The sequence below is a fragment of the Chiloscyllium plagiosum genome, unplaced genomic scaffold (assembly GCF_037043375.1).
Source record: "Chiloscyllium plagiosum isolate Xiang-an unplaced genomic scaffold, Cpla_swu_hap1 HiC_scaffold_7, whole genome shotgun sequence".
Classification (NCBI taxonomy): Eukaryota; Metazoa; Chordata; class Chondrichthyes; order Orectolobiformes; family Hemiscylliidae; genus Chiloscyllium; species Chiloscyllium plagiosum.
Window position 1 is genome coordinate 51,306,303 of NW_028270145.1, and position 23,489 is coordinate 51,329,791.

A 23,489-nucleotide genomic window follows, 5' to 3' on the forward strand; every position below is an offset into this window, starting at 1 on the left:
TGAGTTTATTTTTTGTGGGGTGGAGGTTGTGCAGAAAGAAAGGAATCTCTTATTTATATTTCCAGAAATATATTACACAGGGTAGAAGTGCAGCTGAAAACTCTTGAGCAGGATTTTCTTTAGATGGCAAAGAAGAGGTTGTGCAAGGATCAGTAACTTTTATTGTATGAGTTACACCCATTCCTAGTTCTTCTTTATTTTTTAATCTCTCTCTTTTCACTTTCCCCAATTCATGGTTGATGTACTTAGAAAACTCAAGAATCTTTTGCATAACAACTTCAAAGAAATGCCATAATGACAAGTCACAATGTATCAATCATGTTTATCATTACAGAAATTCAAAAACATCAATTTTGGCTTGTTACTCATGAATATGTATTCTTTGACCTGTTCTTTTTACAAAATGTTCTCTGCCTGAGAGAAAACTGTTTTATTAATCATATCAAGTATTACTTCATTATTTTTGTATTGTGATTTGCTTGTTGCCAGATAGGAAACTTGCTGAAATTCCATTGTCATTTCCCTTTTATTGAGCCTTATCTCTTGAACTTATTTCCTTGAATTTCAGGAGACAAAAGCTATGTCAGTTACTAACTCTGAAAAAACACAACTCAAAAATAATTCCTCATGAAATAACATGAATCAAAACAGGGGTTTCCTTATGGCAATTCAAAGAATAGTCACAGGTGAGGTGCTGGAAGACCTGGAGGTTAGCAATAGTGGTGCCACTGTTTAAGAAGGGTGGTAAAGACAAGCCAGGAAACTATAGACCGGTGAGCCTGACCTCGGTGGTGGGCAAGTTGTTGGAGGGAATCCTGAGGGACAGGATGTACATGTATTTGGAAAGGCAAGGACTGATTCAGGATAGTCAACATGGCTTTGTGCGTGGGAAATCATGTCTCACAAACTTGATTGAGTTTTTTGAAGAAGTAACAAAGAAGATTGAGGGCAGAGCAGTAGATGTGATCTATATGGACTTCAGTAAGGCGTTCGACAAGATTCCCCATGGGAGACTGATTAGCAAGGTTAGATCTCATGGAATTCAGGGAGAACTAGCCATTTGGATACAGAACTGGCTCAAAGGTTGAAGACAGAGGATGGTGGTAGAGGGTTGTTTTTCAGACTGGAGGCCTGTGACCAGTGGAGTGCCACAAGGATTGGTGCTGGGCCCTCTACTTTTTGTCATTTACATAAATGATTTGGATGCGAGCATAAGAGGTACAGTTAGTAAGTTTGCAGATGACACCAAAATTGGAGGTGTAGTGGACAACGAAGAAGGTTACCTCAGATTACAACAGGATCTGGACCAGATGGGCCAATGGGCTGAGAAGTGGCAGATGGAGTTTAATTCAGATAAATGCAAGGTGCTGCATTTTGGGAAAGCAAATCTTAGCAGTACTTATACACTTAATGGTAAGGTCCGAGGGAGTGTTGCTGAACAAAGAGACCGTGGAGTGCAGGTTCATAGCTCCTCGAAAGTGGAGTGGCAGGTAGATAGGATAGTGAAGAAGGCGTTTGGTATGCTTTCCTTTATTGGTCAAAGTATTGAGTACAGGAGTTGGGAGGTCATGTTGCGGCTGTATAGGACAATGGTTAGGCCACTTTTGGAATATTGCGTGCAATTCTGGTCTTCCTATTGGAAAGATGTTGTGAAACTTGGAAAGGGTTCAGAAAAGATTTACAAAGATGTTGCCAGGGTTGGAGGATCTGAGCAACAGGGAGAGGCTGAACAGGTTGGAGCTGTTTTCCCTGGAGCGTCGGAGGCTGAGGGATGACCTTATAGAGGTTTACAAAATTGAGGGGCATGGATAGGATAAATAGACAAAGTCTTTTCCCTGGGGTGGGGGAGTCCAGAACTAGAGGACATAGGTTTAGGGTGAGAGGGGAAAGATATAAAAGAGACCTAAGGGGCAACTTTTTCACGCAGAGGGTGGTACGTGTATGGAATAAGCTGCCAGAGGATGTTGTGGAGGCTAGTACAATTGCAACATTTAAAAGGCATTTGGATGGATATATAAATAGGAAGGGTTTGGAGGGTTATGGGCCGGGTGCTGGCAGGTGGGAGTAGTTTTGATTGGGATATCTGGTCGGCATGGACGGGTTGGACCGAAGGGTCTGTTTCCATGCTGTACATCTCTATGACTCTATGATTCTAATTGCTGCTTGACTTTTGTACTGTATTAAACCTAGGTTCCAATGTATATGTTTTTTACAAATTTATCAACCTTTCCTTTTACTTTAAAGATGAATGCATACAAATCACTTATTCTGTCTCATAATATGTGTCATCTCACATTTTTCTACATTGAATTTCAGACTAATTTTCAATTTTCAGCTGCATAGCAATGGAGGTTTCTGATTGGTAATCCATTGTACTACCCAACAATTTTTCTTTTCATTAAAATCCTTGGAAAATAAAATCTAACTCTGTATATAGTAGGTGGTCTATCCAGTACTGCAAATTTTACATATCCATCGAAGTTGAAGTTTGGTAGGCAAATGTTATCCATGAAGAAGCTATGCAATCTACTGATCTACCTGCATAACTATATTCCCTGTTTTTGTATAAATGTTATTATGATACTCTGGTACTGAAGTTTGGTTACAATACCAATGTTTTTACCTTAAGCTCCTGTTTTCACATTTATATTAAGAACTGCTAATGAAAATTCACCATGCTATAATGACGACCCACCATCCCTTGTCTCACCAATAAAGGTACTATAATATCACTACTGGAAGGCTGGTGGATTTCTAGTGTGACTAGTTTATAACAGCAGTTTGCAATGTTACTTGTTATTTACACAATTATAATAGGAATGTAACTAATACGACTAAAAGTATAACTAAAATGGACAGTGAATTCTATCTGTGTGTTCTTGTCCAATTATGCCCTCTCTTCTAACCTCCCTTCATATGAACGTTACATTTAGTCATTACTCCCATATGCAATGGCCCAGGAAATCAGCTTATGTAGAAGAAAAATGTTTTATCCCTGGAGCGAATTTGACGCAGATTTACAGGATGATACCTGGTCTTCAGGGGTTAAGCTATGAGGAGAGATTAGACAAATTAGGTCTTTATTGTGTAGACGTTAGAAGGGTAGGGGGTGATCTAATTGAGGTTTTCAGTGTATTAACAGGAAAAGACAAGGTAGAGAACAATAAACTACTTCCACTAGTTCTAGAACCAGGGGTCATAGTCTAAAAATTAGGGCCAGACCATTCAGGAGAGATGATGGAAAGCATTTCTACATACAGAGAGGAGGTTTGGAACTTTTCCTTAACCAGCAGTTGATGCTAATTCACAAGAACATAAGCAATAGGAGCAGGAGTAGGCCATCTGGCCCATTGAACCTGCTCCACCATTCAGTAAGATCATGGCTGATCCTTTTGTGGACTCAGCTCCACTTATCCACCCTCTCACAATAACCTTTAATTCCTTTATTGTTCTAAAATTTACCTTTACCTCATTGAATGTTTTTAAGGTAATCTCAACTGCTTCACTAGGCAAGGAATTCCACAGATTCACGACTATTTGGGTGAAGAGGTTTTTTCTCAACTCATCCTAAATCTGTTCCCCCTTATTTTGAGGCTATGCCCCCTTTTTCTTTGTTGTTCAATTGTTACATTTAAATCTGAGAGAGAATTGTTTTTAGTAAGCAAGGGTATCAAGAATATGGCCCCAAGATAGACATGTGGAGTTAGGTCACAGACCCACCATGATGTTATTGAATGGCCATGCAGGCTTGAGGGGCTGAATGGCCTACTCCTGTTCCTTTGTAAATTACTGTCCAGGGTTGGTTACTCTCCTTGAGGGATATCTAAAAGAATAGAAATGGAAACAGTTGCACAAGTACCAATCCCTGGTGCGTGCCATTTCTCTTCAGACTGAACAACATCAGTTAACTGCTTCTCAGGATTTTTCTGTCAGTTAACCAACTTCTAAGTCATACTCCCTTTAATACTGCAGAGTTTAATTTTTCTCAACAAAGCTGTGCTGTACCTTATAAAAACAACTTTTAAAAATGTACAATGACATCTAACACTTTATTTTATCAAAGGATTTATAAAACTGTAAGTTGTAGGAGCAGATGTATGCCATTCAACCCATGGATCTGCTCTGCCATTTAGTGAAATCATGGCTGATCTGATGGTCCTCATCCAGTTTCTTGCATTTTCCCCATAAAAATCTGTCACTTGTCTGTTTCCTCAAAATGCTCTATCTGTCAGCTGTAACTTATTATTTACAAATCCATGCTGGCTGTTCTTAATTAACCCATGCTTTCCTAAGACAGTGTAAATTTAGGGTTCTTGTGGTGCATTGGTAATACCCCACCTCTGGCCAGAAGCTCCAGATTTAAGTCTTAACTGACCCAGAGATGTGTCATAACATTACCAAATAGGTTCATTAACGATATATTTTTAAAAATGTTACCCTTTCTAATATGCTCTTGGGTTGATAGATCTGGAGTTATCAGGTTTGTTCACTTAAATCCTCTAACCGTCAGAGTAACTTAGTTTTCGAATATTTTGAGAGTATGGTCAGATCAGCTCTGTGGCTTCTCTGACTTCCTTCGCATTCTGGAATCTATTCTAAGAAGAATTTTTATCCTTTCTATTCTGTCTTTCATTCACTTCAGTATCGAAATTTATTGGATTGGCAATATTCTTGGCACTTGCCCTTTATATGAACCTGGTTACAGGCGGTGAGGTGGGTTGAAGAGGAGAAAGAAGACAAAGTGAGGGGACAGGTGATTCTGGGTTTTTATTCAACCCCTTTTGCTTTGTGAATACTTTGTTGAATGAAAGTAGTGAAATCTCTTGTCAATTTGCAACATGCTTAACATATTTTACATAAGAATGAAGGAAGAAACCTTCCCATTTGCACTAAATTTGAAAGTAGGAGAATTTTCAACAGGGAGAACTACAGTCTACTAAGCTGAGAAAGCTGTCTAGACTTTTAGACAATCTGGCAGTGGATTAGCTGGGCTCTCTGCCGAAATTAAGACTCTGAACCAGGAAGTCCCACCCACAAAGAGCTCTTGTTCATTTGGAGATCTACCACTCCGGAACATAATAGCAACATGTTGGAGACCATGACAGTTGTTGAAACTACCCTAGGATCAGTCCCTTGATTGTGCACAGATTACTGATGAGCAAGTTCCCACCAACCATTCATTGATTGACCACTTACACTTCATTTGGCAAGATGATGAAATTTGGGTTTTCCTGCCCAGAATCTAATTCGGGGAAGTGGTGGGTTTCTAGTCTTCCGCCTTCCTACCTAATTAATTTCACTTCCTGCCTCCAGACTCAGAAGATTGTGTCCATGGAATATGGAGATTTTGTTGAAGTACAGAAGGAGACCATTGAGACCTTCAGACTTTGGGAAGAGTTATCCACTTCACTCCATTTCATTGTTTTTTCCCCAGACACTTGTTTTGTTTTTCTTTACCAAAAGTTTATCAACTTGAATTCTGTTTCTATCCGTATTTCTGATAGAATATTGAATATCCTATCAATACTTTTGTAAAATGTCTGCAAAATCATATTGTAGTGATTGTAAAGAAGTTAGCCAGGTTGACCTCATAGAATGAGTTCCCTGATTGGACCAGATTAACAGTCCCAATCAGGGAGTCCTGGCTGACAAATAAGAACAGGAGTGTCAAACATCCCATTCACTATGGGAGCTAAATCAGTGTCAACGACTCTTCATGTTTAAAGGGTGACTTGGTGATGAGATACCGGCCTCTTTGGAGTGAATTCAGTGGTAACAAGAGAAAAGTACGCCCCTGAAGAATTTTGCTTGCAACTTCCATCTTTGAGTTCGGGGTAAGTATTTCTGACATCATGTCATTGCTTGGGAAGCTTGACTTGTTTGATCCTGCCATCGAAGACTGGGTCCAGTATGTGGAAAGAATGTAGTATTTTTCTAATGGGTAAATTACATTGGGGCAGATGAAAAGCAGCTTGTCGATCTGCAGCATTTTTGGTTATTAGATGCCTAACTTTCCCTGAGACACCAAATACTTTCAAGAGTTGACGGATTTAGTTAAGGTATATTATGACACTATGCCACCTCTAATTCTGAGCTGCTATTGGTTTTACTCAGCAATTTGAAAAGGGGAATCCCTGTCAGGAATTTTGACTAGGTTAAGACGATTGGTGGAGGCACGTGACTTTGGTTTAACATTGAAATGCTGAGACACCATTTGGTATGTTGGAGTAAAGATGTAACCATGCAAAAGCACCTACTAGCAGAAGCCCAACTGGATTTCCAAATATGCAATACAATAGGCTTTATTATTAGAAAATGCAGCAAGTTGAACATGTGACTTCCAGAGTTTTCTGATGGTAGTGGACACCCTCGCCAGTCCAAGTGATCTTTGGGAGCACTACTTGAGTGAAGGCATTGCTTAGCCTCACTCAGAGCATATCCTAAATTGAGGGACTCTCGGTCAGCCCACAGCAAAATCCCAAATCAAAGCCAAGCCTTGGCTCAGCAGTTAAACATTTACTTCAGGATGTGGGCTGGCAATCCATTGTAGTTGCTGCCAGTATGTGGACTCGAGACAGCAAAAGAATCCCGCTGGACCTAAATTGAGTAAGAGAACTCATAGGCTGGTATCCAGGAGAGTGCAAATCCTGCAAAGTCCACTTACATCTGGTTGGCACAGTTAAATAATAATAACCATAAAATTAAGCATCTGATTAAGTAGCCATCCAACTGTAATGGAGATTGATATTGGTGATCCTGTTTCAATGATTGCAGAACCTGTCTTTTACAAAATTCAGTCTGGACTACAATCCTTAAGTTTGCACAAGACCTAGGCTAGACTGAGAACCAGTGTCAGGGAATTTTAACAGACGAAGGGTTCAACTTTGATTCCAGTCTCTTATGAGAAGCAGCTGGTTCATTTACCACTGTTTGCAGTAAAAGGCTCGGGTCCGAGCCTGATGGGATGAAATTTGTTGAGACAGATTCACCTAGATTGGCTCAATATGTTTTGATTAGAAAATGGCTGCCTGAGTGAAAACTTAATTAAATACCTGGAAGTTTTTCAGGAAGGTCTAGGGACTATCAAAGGTGACAAGGAGACCTTGCATGTTGACCAGGAAGCAATTCCACAATTATGCAAGGCCTGCCCTGTGCCATTGGCCTTATGGTCAAAAGTAGAGACAGAAATCAGAAAGCTGGAAAGTGAAGGAACCATCAAGGCATATTTGATTGTGAAGCCTGATGAGTCGGTTCACCGTAGTGGGGATTTTAAACAAATGGTAAACTGCTTTTTGCAGCTGATTAAATACTCAATCCCTCACATAGACTATATATACACTGGCGGGAGCACTTTCCTTCATAAAGCTGGACATGAGCCATGTGTACTTGCAATTATGGTTAGATGAGGATTCCCAGAAGATGCGACAGTTAATACCCATAAGGGTTTGTACCAATGTACAAGACTGTCATTTGGGATATTTGTCAGCCTGTGCAATTTTTCCGCGAATGATGGAGAACGTTTTACAAAGTCTGCCCAGGGTCGCCATTTATCTAGATGATGTGCTAATAACAGGGAAGAACAATATGGAGCAATTAGAGAACTTGGGCACTGACGTTTTTCCCAGATGGATGTACGCATTAGAAGAGAAAAATGTGTTTCCTACCCAAGTGATCTACATCGACTACAGAATTGACAAGATCGGGTCAAACCTGTTGGGAGACAAAGTGAGGGTGGTCAAAGGTACCCCAGTTCCCACATCTATACTGGAGTTTAGGTCTTTCCTTGGGCTGGTGTCTTATTACAGAACGTTCATACATAACCTGTCCTCCAGCCTGGCAACTTTTCATCAAATCTTAAAAAAGGGTCAGCCTTGGAACTAGTTGTGCAGCCGAGCCATAGCTTTCAGGGACGTGAAGAAATAGTTGTCATCCTCTAAGTTATTGGCACACTATCATCCCAAACGCGATCTCTAATACCTAAATGCGTATAATTACATGTTCGAACGCTGACCAGGAGGCCAACTAACAAATGCAGATGCATTAAGCCGCCTCCTGCTGACAGATACACCACTGGTGGCACAATGAGTCTGTGATGGTTTTAATTTTTCTGGACACACTTCCAATTACATTGACAATATCAGAATTTTGACAGAGAAAAATCCGAACATGGCGAAACTGAAACTGCTGATGGTGATGGGAGAAACCACAGGGCCATCACAATCAGAATTGAAACCTTTTTGGATGAGGAGAGATCAGATCAGAGTAGAGGTTGGCACATTAATATGGAGAGCAAGAATGATTCTGCTGAGCAAAGGTCACCACCAGATACTGGCTGAACCCCACCATGGTCATCCAGCAGTTTCCAAAACAAAGGTGTTATGCCTGGTGGCCAGGACAAAGGTCAAAGGTTACTGCCAGCAGCTTCCCCACATTCATGGGATTGGCTGGGTAAACCCTGGAATCAGTTATTCGTCGACTGTGCAGGTCTCTTCATGAACTGTGTACTTTGTCATTGTGGATGCCCACTTGAAGTGATTGGATGTGCAGAATGCATTCTTCAAACGTGGGAATAACAATAGATAAACTGTATTCCTGGAAGTGTTGGTCACAGTGAGTTATTGTTTACCAGCATGGAATTTGAGTATTTCCTAAAGTTGAATGGTATTCGACATGTAAAGACAGCTCATTACCATCCATCGTCCAATGGTCTGGCAGAAAGAGTAGTCCAAACTTGAAGGCAGGCTTAAAGAAACAGCCTACAGCTTCTCGAGATACCGATTTGCCCTGGTTCCTATTTGATTATAGGACCACCCCTCACGCAATTATGGGGATAGCTCCAGCAGAGTTGCTCATGTGGAGATTCTACATCAGGTTAAATATGATCTTCCTGCAGTTGGTGGGGGGAGATGGGGGGGTGAGGCAAGGGTGAAACAGCATCAGAAACACCATAGCTGGATGCTAGAGTCTGCTAAGCAAGAGAGAGAGTTCATTTCGGGGGTGAAGCTTGGTGTAGGAGCCATGGGAATGACCCTGCATGGCTAAGAAGCATGGTCGATGTGAGGTGAGGCCCAGTGATATATAAAGTTCGGATAGGTGCGACGGTCCTAAAACCAGCACTCGGACCATAGGAAAGCTGCAAACACTCATCGTGCGGGAGCAAACGTGCCTGGCTCTTTGATAGCCTCTCTGATTATTACTAGCCTACGGGTTTCCTGTCTGTAAAGTGTTGAAGATGCCTTTGAATCCGATATAGACACTGCGGATATTGCTGCCTTGATGCCTTTGCCACCTGAAGAAGAGAATGAATTTCTTCCAAGATGCTATAGCCGTAAGTGGTGAGCTACAGTGTGTTTCATGGTGCTCGTATCTGAGGCAGAGTTAGAAAAACCGGACCTAGTGCTAAAAGGAGGAGGTGTAAAGAAAAAAACCAGTCTATGTCCTCTGACTAGGAGGGAGGAGGGATATAGTGATTGTAACCAAGGTTAGCCAGGTGGATTTTATAGAATAAGTTCCTTCACTGGTGCTGTTAATCTGGTCTAATCAGGGAGCCCTGGTTGATATATAAACAGGTGTGTCAGAGATCTTGCTCTCTCTGAGAGCTACTTCTGAGGGAGCTGGTTCAGTGTTACAGACTGTTCATGTTACATAAAGGGTGACTTGATGGTGGGATACCTGGCTCTATGGAGTTATTTTACAAATGTTTCAACTTTTCCTTGTGTTGATTAATTAACTTAAAATTCTTCACACTAATTATTGACTCACTTTCTGTTTACTGAAAGCATTGAATAACTTCAAGTCTCCCTTAGCCTTATCGTGAAGTAGAACACAATTTCTTTAGTTTTTACTTGTAATTATGTTTAAATTTCGAACATAATTTTACCATTTCTACAAACCATGGTTTTGCCCACCCTATATATCCCTCTTCACCTTTCACATGCATGTCACAACAGACATAGTCTGCAACTGTGGCTTAGTTATGCAATGGTATAGCACTGGAGTCAATTCAGCCTATTTTGTTTTTGTTTCTTTTTGACTGGCGCAGAGTCGATGTGCTGTAGACAAGCAGGAACACAGTTTGGTGTTGCATCCTAAAGTTGGTACCCCATACTGAAAGATTAAATGTCAGCATTGATTTCTGGGTAAGACTTGAACCCATAATCTTCTGATTCACAGAAGAGTACTACCAGCTGAGCCACAGTTTTATCTGTTTTTTTTTTCTCCCACTTAGTGAAGGTTAGCATATTTGATCTCCCTTGATGATTTGTTAATTTTAAAATTGTACCATACAGAATCAAAGAATTGTGACAGTGCAGAAGGGTACCATTCAGTTCATCGTGTCTGTGCCAGCTGTCCAAATGAACATCTCATTTAATGCTTTTCTCCTGTCTTCTTCCCATAGCCCTGCACATTACTCTCTTTCAAAATAACTGTTCCATTCCCTTTTGAATATTTTGTTGAACCTTCTTCCATCGCACTGTCAGGCAGATTCTAACCACTCGTTTTGTGAAATAGATGTTTCTCATTTCATTTTTGCTGCTTTTACTAATTACTTTAAAACTGTGCCCACACATTCTCGATCTTTTCATGAGTGAGAACATTTTTATGTCTCTTACACACTCTAATATGTATTAGAGAATACATAATATGATGTATAGTTAGATAATATATAATTGTTTATTATTAATGTCATAATAATCATAATTATGAATGCTTCAGTCAGATCTCTCCTCAGCCTGTCATCTCCAAGGGAAACAGACCCAACTTCTCCAACCTATCTTGATCCCCCTAGGTCATTTGTTAATTTTAAAATTGTACCACACAGAATCAAAGAATTGTGATAGTGCAGAAGGGTACCATTCAGTCATCATGTCTATGCCTGCTGTTCCTCGTGCCTGGGGCCATTCTCATGAACTGTCTTACAGAATGGGTATTTTTCACCTAAATAACATGGGACAGAATATTCTAGACCTCTGAGTAATGTGGACTGTGGTGGGATTTGGACAAGAAGTTCAGCAAGGCCAATCTTGACTTTGGGAGCATCTTGCTCAATCTTTTACACTTTTGCAAAGGAAGGCTATAGCAGCAAGGTTTGGTTCAGATTATATCTCAAGACTGTTGAGTGGACATCATGATGAACAGCATACCAAGTTGTCGTTCAAATACGTTCACTGTCTGCCAGCTGCCTGCTTGGCAAATAACATAACCTGCATGTTCATTCAACCAAATGGCTCTGTTGGGGACTCATCTTCAGTTCAGTCAAGGAAAAACTGTTAATGCTCAGGGTTTGCCAGTATCATCAGTCATGGCACAGTCTGCACACAATCCAGGGGCTTGTCCATGTGGAGTGCTCCTGTTCAGGGAATTTATCCCTGTGCACTCTAGGAAGTGGGTAGTGATCAGTTCTGTAGAGCCAGTCCATGTAGTCAGAGAAATTGTTTTGTCAGTGAGGGAACTGTATGCATTGATTTACACAACAAATGGCTAGTTCTTAGAGAGTACTGAAAAATAAAGGAATCTTGGTGTGCAAGTCAATAGACAAGGTGGTGAAGAAGGCATATGGGATTTGCCAGGGAGTAGAAGAGAAAGAATGAGGAAGTCTTGTTGCAATTTCATAAAACATTGCTCAAAAGAGTAGGATCTATGATTGTTGGATGCTAAGGAGTTGAAGGAACAAAAAGATGAAGTAGTAATTTGTAAAGGCCAACCACATTTAATTTGCAATGATTTCATTGTCCACTTGCTGTGTATGCAAAGCGAAGGTGCTTAGGGCTCAGTTGCAACATGTGGTTGCAAATTGAACTTGGTCAGTTCAGATGATTTTGAAGTTAGCAGCAATGACATTACAAAAGGCCATTCGAAGGTGAACAATAGTTTATGCAGTTCCAAGAGTGCCATGGGAGCCTCACAACATCACATCCTCATCTATTATGTAAGTGTAACAATAGTCTGTACTGATCATTTGATGGGGTCCGGATTAAGTATGGTGTCGGAGTGCTACCGGCACTCCCTTTTTAATGACATGGTGGTCACTCGGCCAACATGGAACCTTCACCATGCTGAGCCTGAAGGTGGATGGTTGATATAGACATATGTCCCCTGTTGTAAGGGTGCAGCGTGTTTCACCGTGTGCAGAAGCGTGCTCAGCTCTTAGCAGGATATGCCTACAATGACTCTTCCGAGATCTAAGAACCTTTGTCGCTCCTTCTGTTCCCAATGTAGATCATTTCCACCAAGAGTTCTGGGCCCTGCTGCTGGTGGCATGTTGGTCACTGTGGCTGCCTATCTAAGAAGGTGGATGCTGGTGGCAGGTCCAGGAGCAGCAGAAGGCCGGCATGATGGATGAGGAGCAGGAAGAGATTGCTGCTACAGGGCCCTTCAAGATGCATGGGGTGCGTAGGGGGCCAAGAGCTTTTCATTCTTGTCCTCCTGAGGGAGGGAGATAAAAATGGAGATGTAAACTGGGTGTTCAGATAGGATGTGGCTAAGGACAGGTGAATGGTATGGCCTGCAGGTTAAGCAACAACTAGCATGAAAGAATAAAGTTGCATGTATGAGGGAGTGCAGCACTGCTGGCCTTGTATCCTGCGCAGAGAGACTGCCACACAATGATGAGGGCAAGACCAGATTGCCATTGCTTTTCAGGGTGCACAGTACTTTACAAAGATGGCACAGATGTGAATGATGCCAGTCTTTTGGAGGTAAATTCAATTTCTTCAAAACTAAGAAAAAACAAAGACCGTTGCTTTTGTTTCTCCTCACAATCCACAAGGATTAGTCTAGTAACTTTCATTGCACGCTCTCTATGAAAAGTGCATCCTTCCTTTGAAAAGAGACTGAAACTACACACAAAACTCCAGTTGCTGTATACAATTGCAGCCATACAACTTTACTCAGTTACTCAAATTCCCTTGTGATAAAGGCCTTCATAACATTTGCCAGCTCAGATGCTTACTGCACGTGCATGCTAATTTTTAGTGACTTGTGAAGAAGGACACCTTGGTGCTTTTCGACAAGCCGCAGTTCCCAATCTCTCTCTATTTAAGAATTGCTGTTTTTTCTTAGTCTCCGTACTGATGACCACAAAGCCATTGTTGATTATTGTTTAAAAAAAAACCCATCTGGTTTACTAATGCTCTTTAGGGAAGGAAATCTGTTGCCTTTACCCAATTTGACGTACGTATGACTCCAAATTCACAGCAATTGGGTAAATGATCTGAGAAGTGGCCTACCAGGCCAATTAGTTCAAGAGCTTTTAGAGCTTCAAGAGCTGTCATCAGCAAATTTGGAAATGTTGCATTGGCCCCCACATCCAAATGAATTATATAGATTGTGAGCAGCCATGGTCCCAGCATGGATCATTACAGTACTCCACTGTCAACAGCTGCCATCCTGACAGTCACCTCTTTATTCCTACTGTTTGTTTCTTTCTGCTAACTAATTCTCAATCTATAAAGTGTATAACATTGGAATTGTTTCATTTATGCCTTTGGGTATTTTTCTAAATTTTATTAACATTTGACATGTATAAATGGCATCTGTCACTGCGGACAATACAGATATAAAATTTAGAACTTTCAACTGAATAATACATTATCAGTAATATAAAAAACTGTAGGAGACCAAATTGCACACAATATTTTATCAGTGGCCTAACAAATGTCCTGTACAGCTGCATCATGACTTCCCAACTCATATACTCAATGTTCTAACTGAGGTTCAGAAAAGATTTACAAGTATGTTGCCAGTGTTGAAGGGTTTGAGCTATAGGCTGAATAGCTGGGGCTGTTTTTCCTGAACCGTCAGAGGCTGGGGGTGACCTTGTAGAGGTTTATAAAATCATGATAGGCTAAATTGACAAGGTCTTTTCCCTCGGGTGGGGGAGTCCAGAAATAGAGGGCATAGGTTTAGTGGAAAGATTTAAAAGTGACCTAAGGGTCAACTTTTTTGTGCAGAGGGTGGTGTGTGTGTGGAATGGGCTGTCAAAGGAAGTGGAGGCTGGTACAATTACAACGTTTAAAAGGCATCTGTATAGGTATATGAATAGGAAGGGTTTAGAGAGATATGGCCAAGTGCTGGAAAATGGGACTAGGTTGGTTTGGGTTATGTGGTCGTTATGGATAAGTTGGACCAAAGGGTCTGTTTCTGTGCTGTGCGTCTCTATGACTATTATCAATGGTATTAAATATTTTGTTTCTCTTTCTTCTCTAATATTGCACTGATGCTCTTTTATATATTAGAGGGCCATCTAGTGGAAGTGAGGAAAATTGAAAGAGAGAGGCAAGTAAATTTGTTGTGATGGATTTCAGATTAAAACTGTATTGGTAGAATATGGCATGCAGGATTCATTTGAATATTTGGATGGAATCTTGCTGCGGCATTAAGCCCCTTTATGTCAATGGAAATGTTGACAACTTGTGAGATTTTGAGCTCAGATTTCTGTTTTGCAATAAAAATATAACAATTAGCATCTAAGATCAAAATCATGTTGTGCAGGGATGTATGTCGGCACAAATATCAGAAGACATTATTGTCTGGTACAACTAGCTTATTTTCAGTTTGCTAACCACTTTTGTTCTCTAATGCAGTTCTAGTGGTGATATTTGTTCACGTGGACCCTGTCCAAGTATCTAATTTACAATAGCAATAATTTATTTTCTCAAACTTATTTTTTCCTTCTCTATGCTTGTATATTTTTCAGTAGGGGTTACTGGTGAGCAATCACATGAGGAAGCCCTGACTAATTTCCTTCTATCTTACCCACTCTAGCTCAGGAATACCCAGCATCTCTCCCATCCACCTAGCTGAAATCAAACCAGGTATAAAATTTTGGACAGTTTGTCTAATTTGCTAATTTACACCATATCCTCTCCAGATTTGGAAATAAACATATCAGTTTTACGTAGGGAACCTGTTAGGTCTGTCTGGCTCAGTTCCACAGTGAGGAGCTATAGGTACCAAATGAGTTTAAATTTTGGATAACTGAGATTGTGCAATGAACTGATTGAATGGTGGTTTCATTTTAGGGCTCCCCAGGTCAGCCTACGCAACAGATTCAGACCAGTGGTGGTAGAAGGAGGCGAGCAATGAATGAAGACCCAGATGAAAAAAGGCGGAAGTTTTTAGAGCGTAACCGAGCAGCTGCTTCAAGGTGCAGACAGAAGAGAAAAGTCTGGGTGCAGTCTCTTGAAAAGAAGGCAGAGGACCTCAGTTCAACAAATGTACAACTACAGGTCAGTTGTAATATATTTTTCCATTTATGAAATTTACAAGGTAACGTAAATTCTATTCTTCACTTTCTTCTGGAATATTGTTTTGAAAATGTCTATTTGTCAAACAGAGAATTAACCCAAAGATTTAATATCAGTATTATTTTAGCTTCATTATTTGAAAGAAATGTGTTGGTTTATTCTGTCTTTATGTGGATACATGTAGACTCTACTTGAACTGATATTAATGGATTTTGAAAATGCATTAACTTCTCTCAATCCTCCTTTGTATCTTAGCCAGAAGCAAAGTCGTTAAGCACACCACCCATTATGTCTTTTACTGAAAATTGAATGTCAAAGAAATAATTAAACTGTACTTTGTATGAACCCATTAATCAATCTTGAGGTTCTTCTATAATTCCTCAGCTGACATTCAAGCACAGATGATCAGTGTTGTAAGTTATAATGAAGTATCATTGCTTTTATGTTATTTTAAACGGTAAATCTAATGAGTGTGGAGGGTTGCCTTTGGACAGTAATACAGTGAAGGACTTAGCTGTGTAAAAGAAAGCATTTTTTGATGTTTTCATAGGAACAACAACAGAATTTTTATTTTGAGAAGAGTCTCTAGCTTTTGATTGTTATATTCATTTTCTGTTTTAATTGTAAATACCAAGTTGATATTAGTTTGTAGCTGTATTTACTCTTCTACAGGACAACATATCTTTACAACCATAAATGAGATCTAACTTCTTTATAAGCTATATCAACACCTACCAACAGGACTGCATGTACACTTTTCATTGCTAGTGCTGTTTAATTTTTGCCATTAGTTGCAGATGAATTGTTTACATTTATCCCTGACTCCTGTTCCCACCTTTTTCATTCACACTCCAATATTTCCTCCAATATAAATTTTCTCTACATGAGTAAAAATGCAAATGACAAAATTGTTAGCTTTCCCCTAGCTAATTTGGAGCTATGCTATCCCCGAGACCATGTCATTTTCTCATTCGAAAATAACTGGTTACTCATTCATTCCTTTCAAAATATAGCTGCAGTATAAACTGTACAATAGGCTCATTATTTGCATGCTGCATTTGAACATGCAATTACAGAGCTATCCCACTCACATGCATTCTCCTCTGCTAACTCTACAACATAAATAATCATTAGTATAATGGAATATAAAAGCAAGCTACTAGTAAATCCTAAATTTTAATTTAAATGCTCTGGAAATCTGAAAAGTTACATACCACTGAATAAAAATTAGCAAACTTGAAATGAGAAATCAATTCGAGTTTGAGTTACAGTGTACTGAAATTTAAGGTTGAAAAGAGCTTGTGATTACTTTGGAAAGCTATTGTCTGTTCATTAACCAAATACTTATTTATTGTTACTTTAAGGTGGGGACAATATATACTATAATGTTTAAGATAGTCTTATAGTTAATAATTTGAACTTGGAAAAAAATTTAAATTTTGAATAAATACATGTGAAATGAAATTACCACTTTCGACATCCAACCTTTGCTCAGTAATTGTGCATTTTCTACTCATCTACTTAATTTCCCAGTAAAAGGCACTCTGTCTACAAAACCACACATTATGTAGTGTTACATTGGCTACTGATCTTGGCTATCTTTGTTTATTATTTGGTGACAATCTTGTATTAAAGCATGTTATTAAGCTGGTTGTCGTACTACATAATATTCTATACATTCCTTTGTTCAGAGCACCTCATTAAGATTTTATTTATTAACTTTTGAAATAAACTTAAGATAATATTCTGCCTTCACAGTATGTTATGTGTATCAGCTTAGATGAAGGTTGAAAAAGATTTGCAACATTTGTGTAGACAAACCATTTTGACTCGTTGTTAGTACCTGTTTTCCTAAAGTTAGTTAAAGTAAGGCACCAAGCCTGTTTTGAGTATAGTTCAATTATGCCAGATCTACCTTACTATAAAATATAAGAATACTTAAAGCTTTGCCCTCCTCTTGTGTTGGCTGCACTAGTGCTGATGCTTTTTTTTTTAAAGTTTTTCTTTGTTTCTTAGAATGAAGTCACCCTGCTGAGAAATGAAGTGGCTCAGCTGAAGCAGCTACTTCTGGCTCATAAAGATTGCCCTGTAACAGCCATGCAGAAGAAATCTGGCTATCACAGTGAGTAATGTTCCATTACCTATATCCCCAGGCTATTGAAATGAAATACTGCTGAAATGAACTAAGTTGGCAGTAACAAGGAAGTGCAGTTGGTATTTAAAGTTAAATATTCAAAGTTCCATTAGGTTATTTTACTGCAACTGCAATTGTGTGTCTTTGTATATAAAATAAGGTGCTCATTTGTGGTTTGTAAAGTTTGTCAGGTACTCAATTTGTCTTCTATAAAGTTGGAATAAAGTTGTTGGATATAATTTTGTCTTAAAATTTTCTATTAGTATTGCTATTAGTTTCACTGTTATTGTATTTTTAAAGTATAATTTGGTTATCCATATTCATTATATCCATGCTAAACAGATATTTTTGAAAAGTCTGAGATTGTGTTGACTGTTTTAGTAGACTTTTTTGATTAAACAATGGACAAATGTGGAGCACTAAATTGATCCACCTAGATAGCTTGACTTCCAGCAACTAGGTCCAGAGGCTTGACTTAGAGGTGCTGGTGTTGGACAGAGGATTAGAATAAAATTTACATGTATTTCACTGTTTAAAGTCTCCACTGATTATACAAATACTTTGTGTAGCATTCCCCTCATTATACTTAAAAATTAACATAGTAATACCCAAATACTCTAATTGTGGCTAAACGAGGTTGTATTAAGAAAGGAAAGGAACCATTTACATTTTTGTAACACTTATCAGGTTGAAATTAAACCTTACTATTTCCATTTAAGAGGTAAAAAAGCAAATTTGTGATCCTAATGATGCATGAGAGATGCCTGACTCCATATTGGCATATAAATTGTTCTAATTGCTGAACTGTAATGTTTGATCAGAATATCATATATGATTTATTAAAATGTGACCACAGACATGAAATATTCTTTCCCCATCAATGAATAATGGAAAGAGCTGTTGTTGCAGCAGATTACACTGATTGCAATGAACTTCATTACTGTTGAATTCCTGTTTGAATGTGACAGTAGAATAAAGATTGGGCTCTCAAATTATAGCAAAGAAAACTCTCTTCTGTTCAACACTATGGTCTGTACAATTTTGATCAGTATTGAAATGAATATTGACTGCAAATTTTGATAAGTACATTAAAATTTGACCTTTGAGAGAAAGCAATGATTTAAAGTGTACAAAGTGTGCAGAATCACAGTCAAATATTAGTATAATATTTCATTATTATAATTTGTATAGTTTATTATGGCAATATATATTTCTTTCTCACATCTGCCATCACATCTGCCATCTTGTAAGAGCAGTGATTTAATGGAGAGAGCTTTTTGATATTAGTTATGCTATTGGGTAAGTGATCCAGGTGTATGAATTAATAATCCAAAGAATATGAATTAAAATCCTACCAAGACAGTTTGTGAATTAGAATTCAATTTGAAATAAGAATAAATAAGTACATGTTACCATGAAGCATAAACCCAACTGATTCATGTAAAATGAAAACTACCACACACTTTCAAGTAAAGAATCAATACTCCTCCATGCTGAACATAGCCTGAACGTAGCATGGATGGTAACAAGTACAAAGAATCTACTCTGCAGGTTGAAGACATCACCATCTGTTACCAATCATAAGCCAATGGTGTCTTCACTAACTGAGCAGTTGGTTGTCTAAAAGGACATATCTACCAAGATGGTCTTCTAACAGTTAGTGAAATAATCTACATGTGGAAATAACATTGACCTCATCCTCACTAACCCATCTGGAAATCATGACCATACTAAATGCGATGGACTAAGTGTAGATACAACTCAACACATGCACACATGGCATTGTGGGCCATCAGCAACAAAACTGCATTACACTTGGTCTGTAACTACGTAGCGTGTCATATCCGTCACTGCTCCATCCCCATTATAGCAAGCGACGAACAATTTAAATCTTTGTTTGAGAATGGAAAGAAAAGATGGTGAGTTGTGGGTCTTTGGAATTCCTTCGCATGGAGAGCTGTGGGGTAGCGTCCTTATGTAAATTTAAGGTTGAGATCGATTCTTGATCTGTTTGGGAATCAGGGTTTATGAAGAAAGGGCAGGAAAGAGGATGTAAAGAATATTGAATCAGCCAGGATTCCATTGAATGTGAACGCCTACTAATGTTCCTGTTTCTTATGGTGACTCTTATTAATGGATCAGGTGTACTGAAGAGAGAGATCACCTTAGTTCAGAAGACCAAGATGTAGAATCAGTTTGGGCGGAGATAAGAAATAGCAAAGGGAAGAAGTCGCTTGTGAGAGTAGTTTATGCATCCCTAACAATAGGTAAGTGAGTCAGAGACACAAAAAAAGGGACATGTAAGAAATGTGCTGTTATAATCTTGAGAGTTCAATCTTCATATAGGTTGGAAAAAAATTGACAAAGATAGCCTAAGTGATGAGTTTATTATTTTGAATTTATTGAAAAAGGAAAGGAGACAAAAAGCATCTATCATTGGGAAAATGTTAGTGTCTGTTATAAAGAATGGAATAACAAAATCTTTAAAAATACATAATTTAATCAAGCAGAATCAGCGTGGCTTCATGATTGGGAAGTCATGTTTGACAAATGTATTTGATCTTACAAGAAGATGATAGAAAGGAAACAGTGGATGGTAATATATTTGCATTTCTGACAGGCATTCCATAAGGTCTGCACAAAGTCTACTTAATACAATAGGAGCTAATGGAGTTGTGGTAGAATATTAGCATGAATAGATGATTGGCTAACTAACCGGAGATAGAGAGTTATGATAAAATGGGGGATAGAGTATTTTCAGGGGTTGATACCCTACAACTAGTAGAGTGCCATTAGGACTAATGCTGGGGCCACAATTATTTACAACATATATTAGTGCCTAGGGTGAGGGAAGTAAATGTGCTATCACTAAGTTTGCAGATCACACAAAAATAGGTGGGAACGCAAATGGTGGGGAGAATACACAGTACTTGCTTCGGGATATAGACAGATAAAATGAGTAGGCAAAAACTTGGCAAATGGAATATAATATAAGACAATATGATTATGTACCTTGGCAGGAAGAATAGAAGAGTAGACTATTATGTAAGTAGAGTTATAGAGCGTATATTCAGGACTTTAGGCCCACTATGCCTGTGCTGATGAACAAGCACTGAAGTATTCTAATCCCAATGACCTGTACTTGGTCCACTGCTTACTGTCTATGCCTGTCATAATTTTGTATACTTCTGTCAAATCCCCCTTCTACCTACTGTCCTCCAAAGAAAACAAACACAGCCTATCCAGTCTCTCCTCATACAACTGAGAATTTTTATCTCAGACAACATCCTGGTGAATTTCCTCTGCACCCTGTCCAGTACAATCATGACCTTCTGTTCGTGTGGCCACCAGAATTCTCTCAGTTTTCCATCTGTGGCCTAACCAATGCTTTATAAAGTTGCAACGAGACTTCCTTGCTTCTGTATTCTACTCTCTGACTAATGAGAGCAACCATTTGCCATTCTATCGACCTGAGCTGACAGTTACAGGGGTATTTAGACATGTACACCAAGGTCCCTTTGTTCCTCAATATTCCTGCAAGACCTGCCATTCACTGTTTATATGATTCCCTTATAAGACCTCCCAAAATGCTTCACCTTGCAATTATCAGGATTAAATTCGATCTCCATTCTTCTGCCCAATTTATTATCTGATCAATATCAGATTGTAGCCTGAGACCATTCATCTATCGATGGCTCAGTGGTTAACACAGTGCCAAGGGCTCAGGTTTGATTCTATGTTCAGGCAACTGTGTGGAGTTTGCACATTTTCCACATATCTGTGTGGGTTTCTTCCATGTGCTCTGATTTCATCCCACTGTCCAAACGATGCGCAGAGTATCAACAAAACGCCCAAGTTTTGTGTCATCTGCAAACTTTTAAGCTAATTAATTAAACTAATTAAACCTCTACATTCACATCCAAGTCAGGTGTGTCATTTTATCTGTCTATTTCCCAAAGCAGGCACTTTGTGTTATCCCCATTTGCCTTCCCACCTACTTTTGTGTTGATTTGTTAATATACACAACAAACAGCAAGCGTCCCAGCACCAATCTCTGTGGTACACTGTTGGTCACAGGCTTCCAATTACAAATACAACCCTTCACCACTACCCTTTGTCTCCTCAGATTAAAACAAGTCAGCATGGATTTAGTAAGGGGAGGTCATGCCTGACAAAACTGTGAGAATTCTTTGAAGAGGTAACAAGTAGTTTAGACCAGCAAAGCCCAATGGATGTTATCTATCTGGACTTAGAAAAGGCCTTTGATAAGGCGCCTCACAGGAGGCTGCTGAATAAGATGAGGGCCCATGGTGTTCGAGGTGAGCTACTTGCATGGATTGAGGATTGGCTGTCTGATAGAAGGCAGAGAGTTGGGATAAAAGATTCTTTTTCAGAATGGCAGCTCATGAAAAGTGGTGTCCCGCAGGATTCATTGTTTGACTAGCACTTGTTCATTTTATATATTAATGATCTGGATGAAGGGACTGGGGGCATTCTGGCGAAGTTTGCTGATGATACCAAGTTAGGCGGACAGGCAGGTAATTTTGAGGAGGTGGGGAGGCTGCAGAAAGATTTAGACAGGTTAGGAGAGTGGTCCAGGAAATGGGTGATGAAATTCAATGTGAGCAAATGCGAGGTCTTCCACTTTGGAAAAAAAGAATACAGGCGTGTACTATTTTCTAAAATTCATAAAGCCAAAGCACAAAGGGAGTGCTAATCCAGGACTCGCTAAAGGTTGACTTACAGGTTAAGTCCGTGGTTAAGAAAGCAAATGTAATGTTATTTATCTCAAGAGGGTTGGAATATAAAAGCAGTGATGTGCTACTGAGACTTTATGAAGCTCTAGTTAGGCCCCCTTTAGGATACTGTGTCCAATTTTGGGCCCCATACCTCAGAAAGGACATACGGGCACTGGAACGTATCCAGCGGAGATTCACATGGATGATCCCTGGAATGATAGGCCTAACGTATGATGGACGACTGACAATCCTGGGATTGTATTCATTAGAGTTTAGAAGGTTGAGGTGAGATCTAATAGAAACTTACAACATCATGCATGGATTAGAAAGGGTGGATGCTGGGAATGTGTTTCCATTAGGTGGGGAGACCAGGACTAGTGGACACAGCCTTAGATTTAGAGGGGATCAATTTAGAACAGAAATGAGGAGACATTTCTTCAGCCAGAGAGTGGTGGGCCTGTGGAATTCATTGCCATGGAGCGCAGTGGAGGTCGGAACGTTAAATGTCTTTAAGGCAGAGATTGATAAATTCTTGATCTTGCAAGGAATTAAGGGCTACAGAGAGAGTGCGGGTAAGTGGAGTTGAAATGCCCGTTAGCTATGATTGAATGGCGGAGTGGACTCGATGGGCCGAATGGCCTTACTTACACTCCTATGTCTTATGGTCTTTGTAAACCAATTTTGGATCCTTTCTTGGATCCCATAGGTTCTTACCTATTGGACCAGTTTTCCATGTGGACCTTGTCAAAGGCCTCTCTGAAGTCCATGTAACCACATCAATTGCACGAGCTTCATCAATACGTTTGGTCACCTTTTTAAAAAAACTTCAATTAAGTTAGTCAGACAGGATCTCCCTCTACAAATCCATGCTGACTATCTTTGATCGATCCCTGCCTTTCCAAGTATTGATTAATCTTGTCCATTAGAATGCTTTCCAATAATTTCTCTAACACTGACATCAGGCTAACTGGTCTGTAATTACCTGGCCTATCCTTGCTGTCCTTTTGAATAAAGGATCTACATTATTTATCCTCCAGCCATCCAGCACTTCACCCGTTGCCAGTGAAGTTTTAAATATATTCGCCAGTGCCCCAGCAATCTCCTCCTTTGCCTCCCATGGCATACATGGGATACATCTCATCATAGCCTAGGGGTTTATGCACCTTATGGCCATTAAAACATCTAATACCTCCTCCTTTTTAATCTTAACATGCTCTAGATCCTCACCATCCCAATATTTATCCCTGGCTGCAATGATGAAGGACTGCCAAAAGCTGCAGCACAGAGGGGTTTGGGGGTGGATGTGCATGAATCACAAAACACTCGTGTATGTGTGGAGCAGATAATAAGGAAGGCAAGTGAAATCTT

General features: G+C 39.4%; 1 protein-coding gene across 1 annotated transcript in view; it reads left to right on the top strand.

Moving 5' to 3' along the window:
- Positions 1–23,489, top strand: part of atf2 (activating transcription factor 2) — a 155,168-nt gene that overhangs the window by 114,095 nt on the left and 17,584 nt on the right. Inside the window, exons 10-11 of the mRNA XM_043693568.2 lie at positions 15,024–15,230; positions 17,265–17,370. Of these exons, the coding sequence (XP_043549503.1) occupies positions 15,024–15,230; positions 17,265–17,370 (313 nt within the window). The remainder of the gene's footprint in view (positions 1–15,023; positions 15,231–17,264; positions 17,371–23,489) is intronic.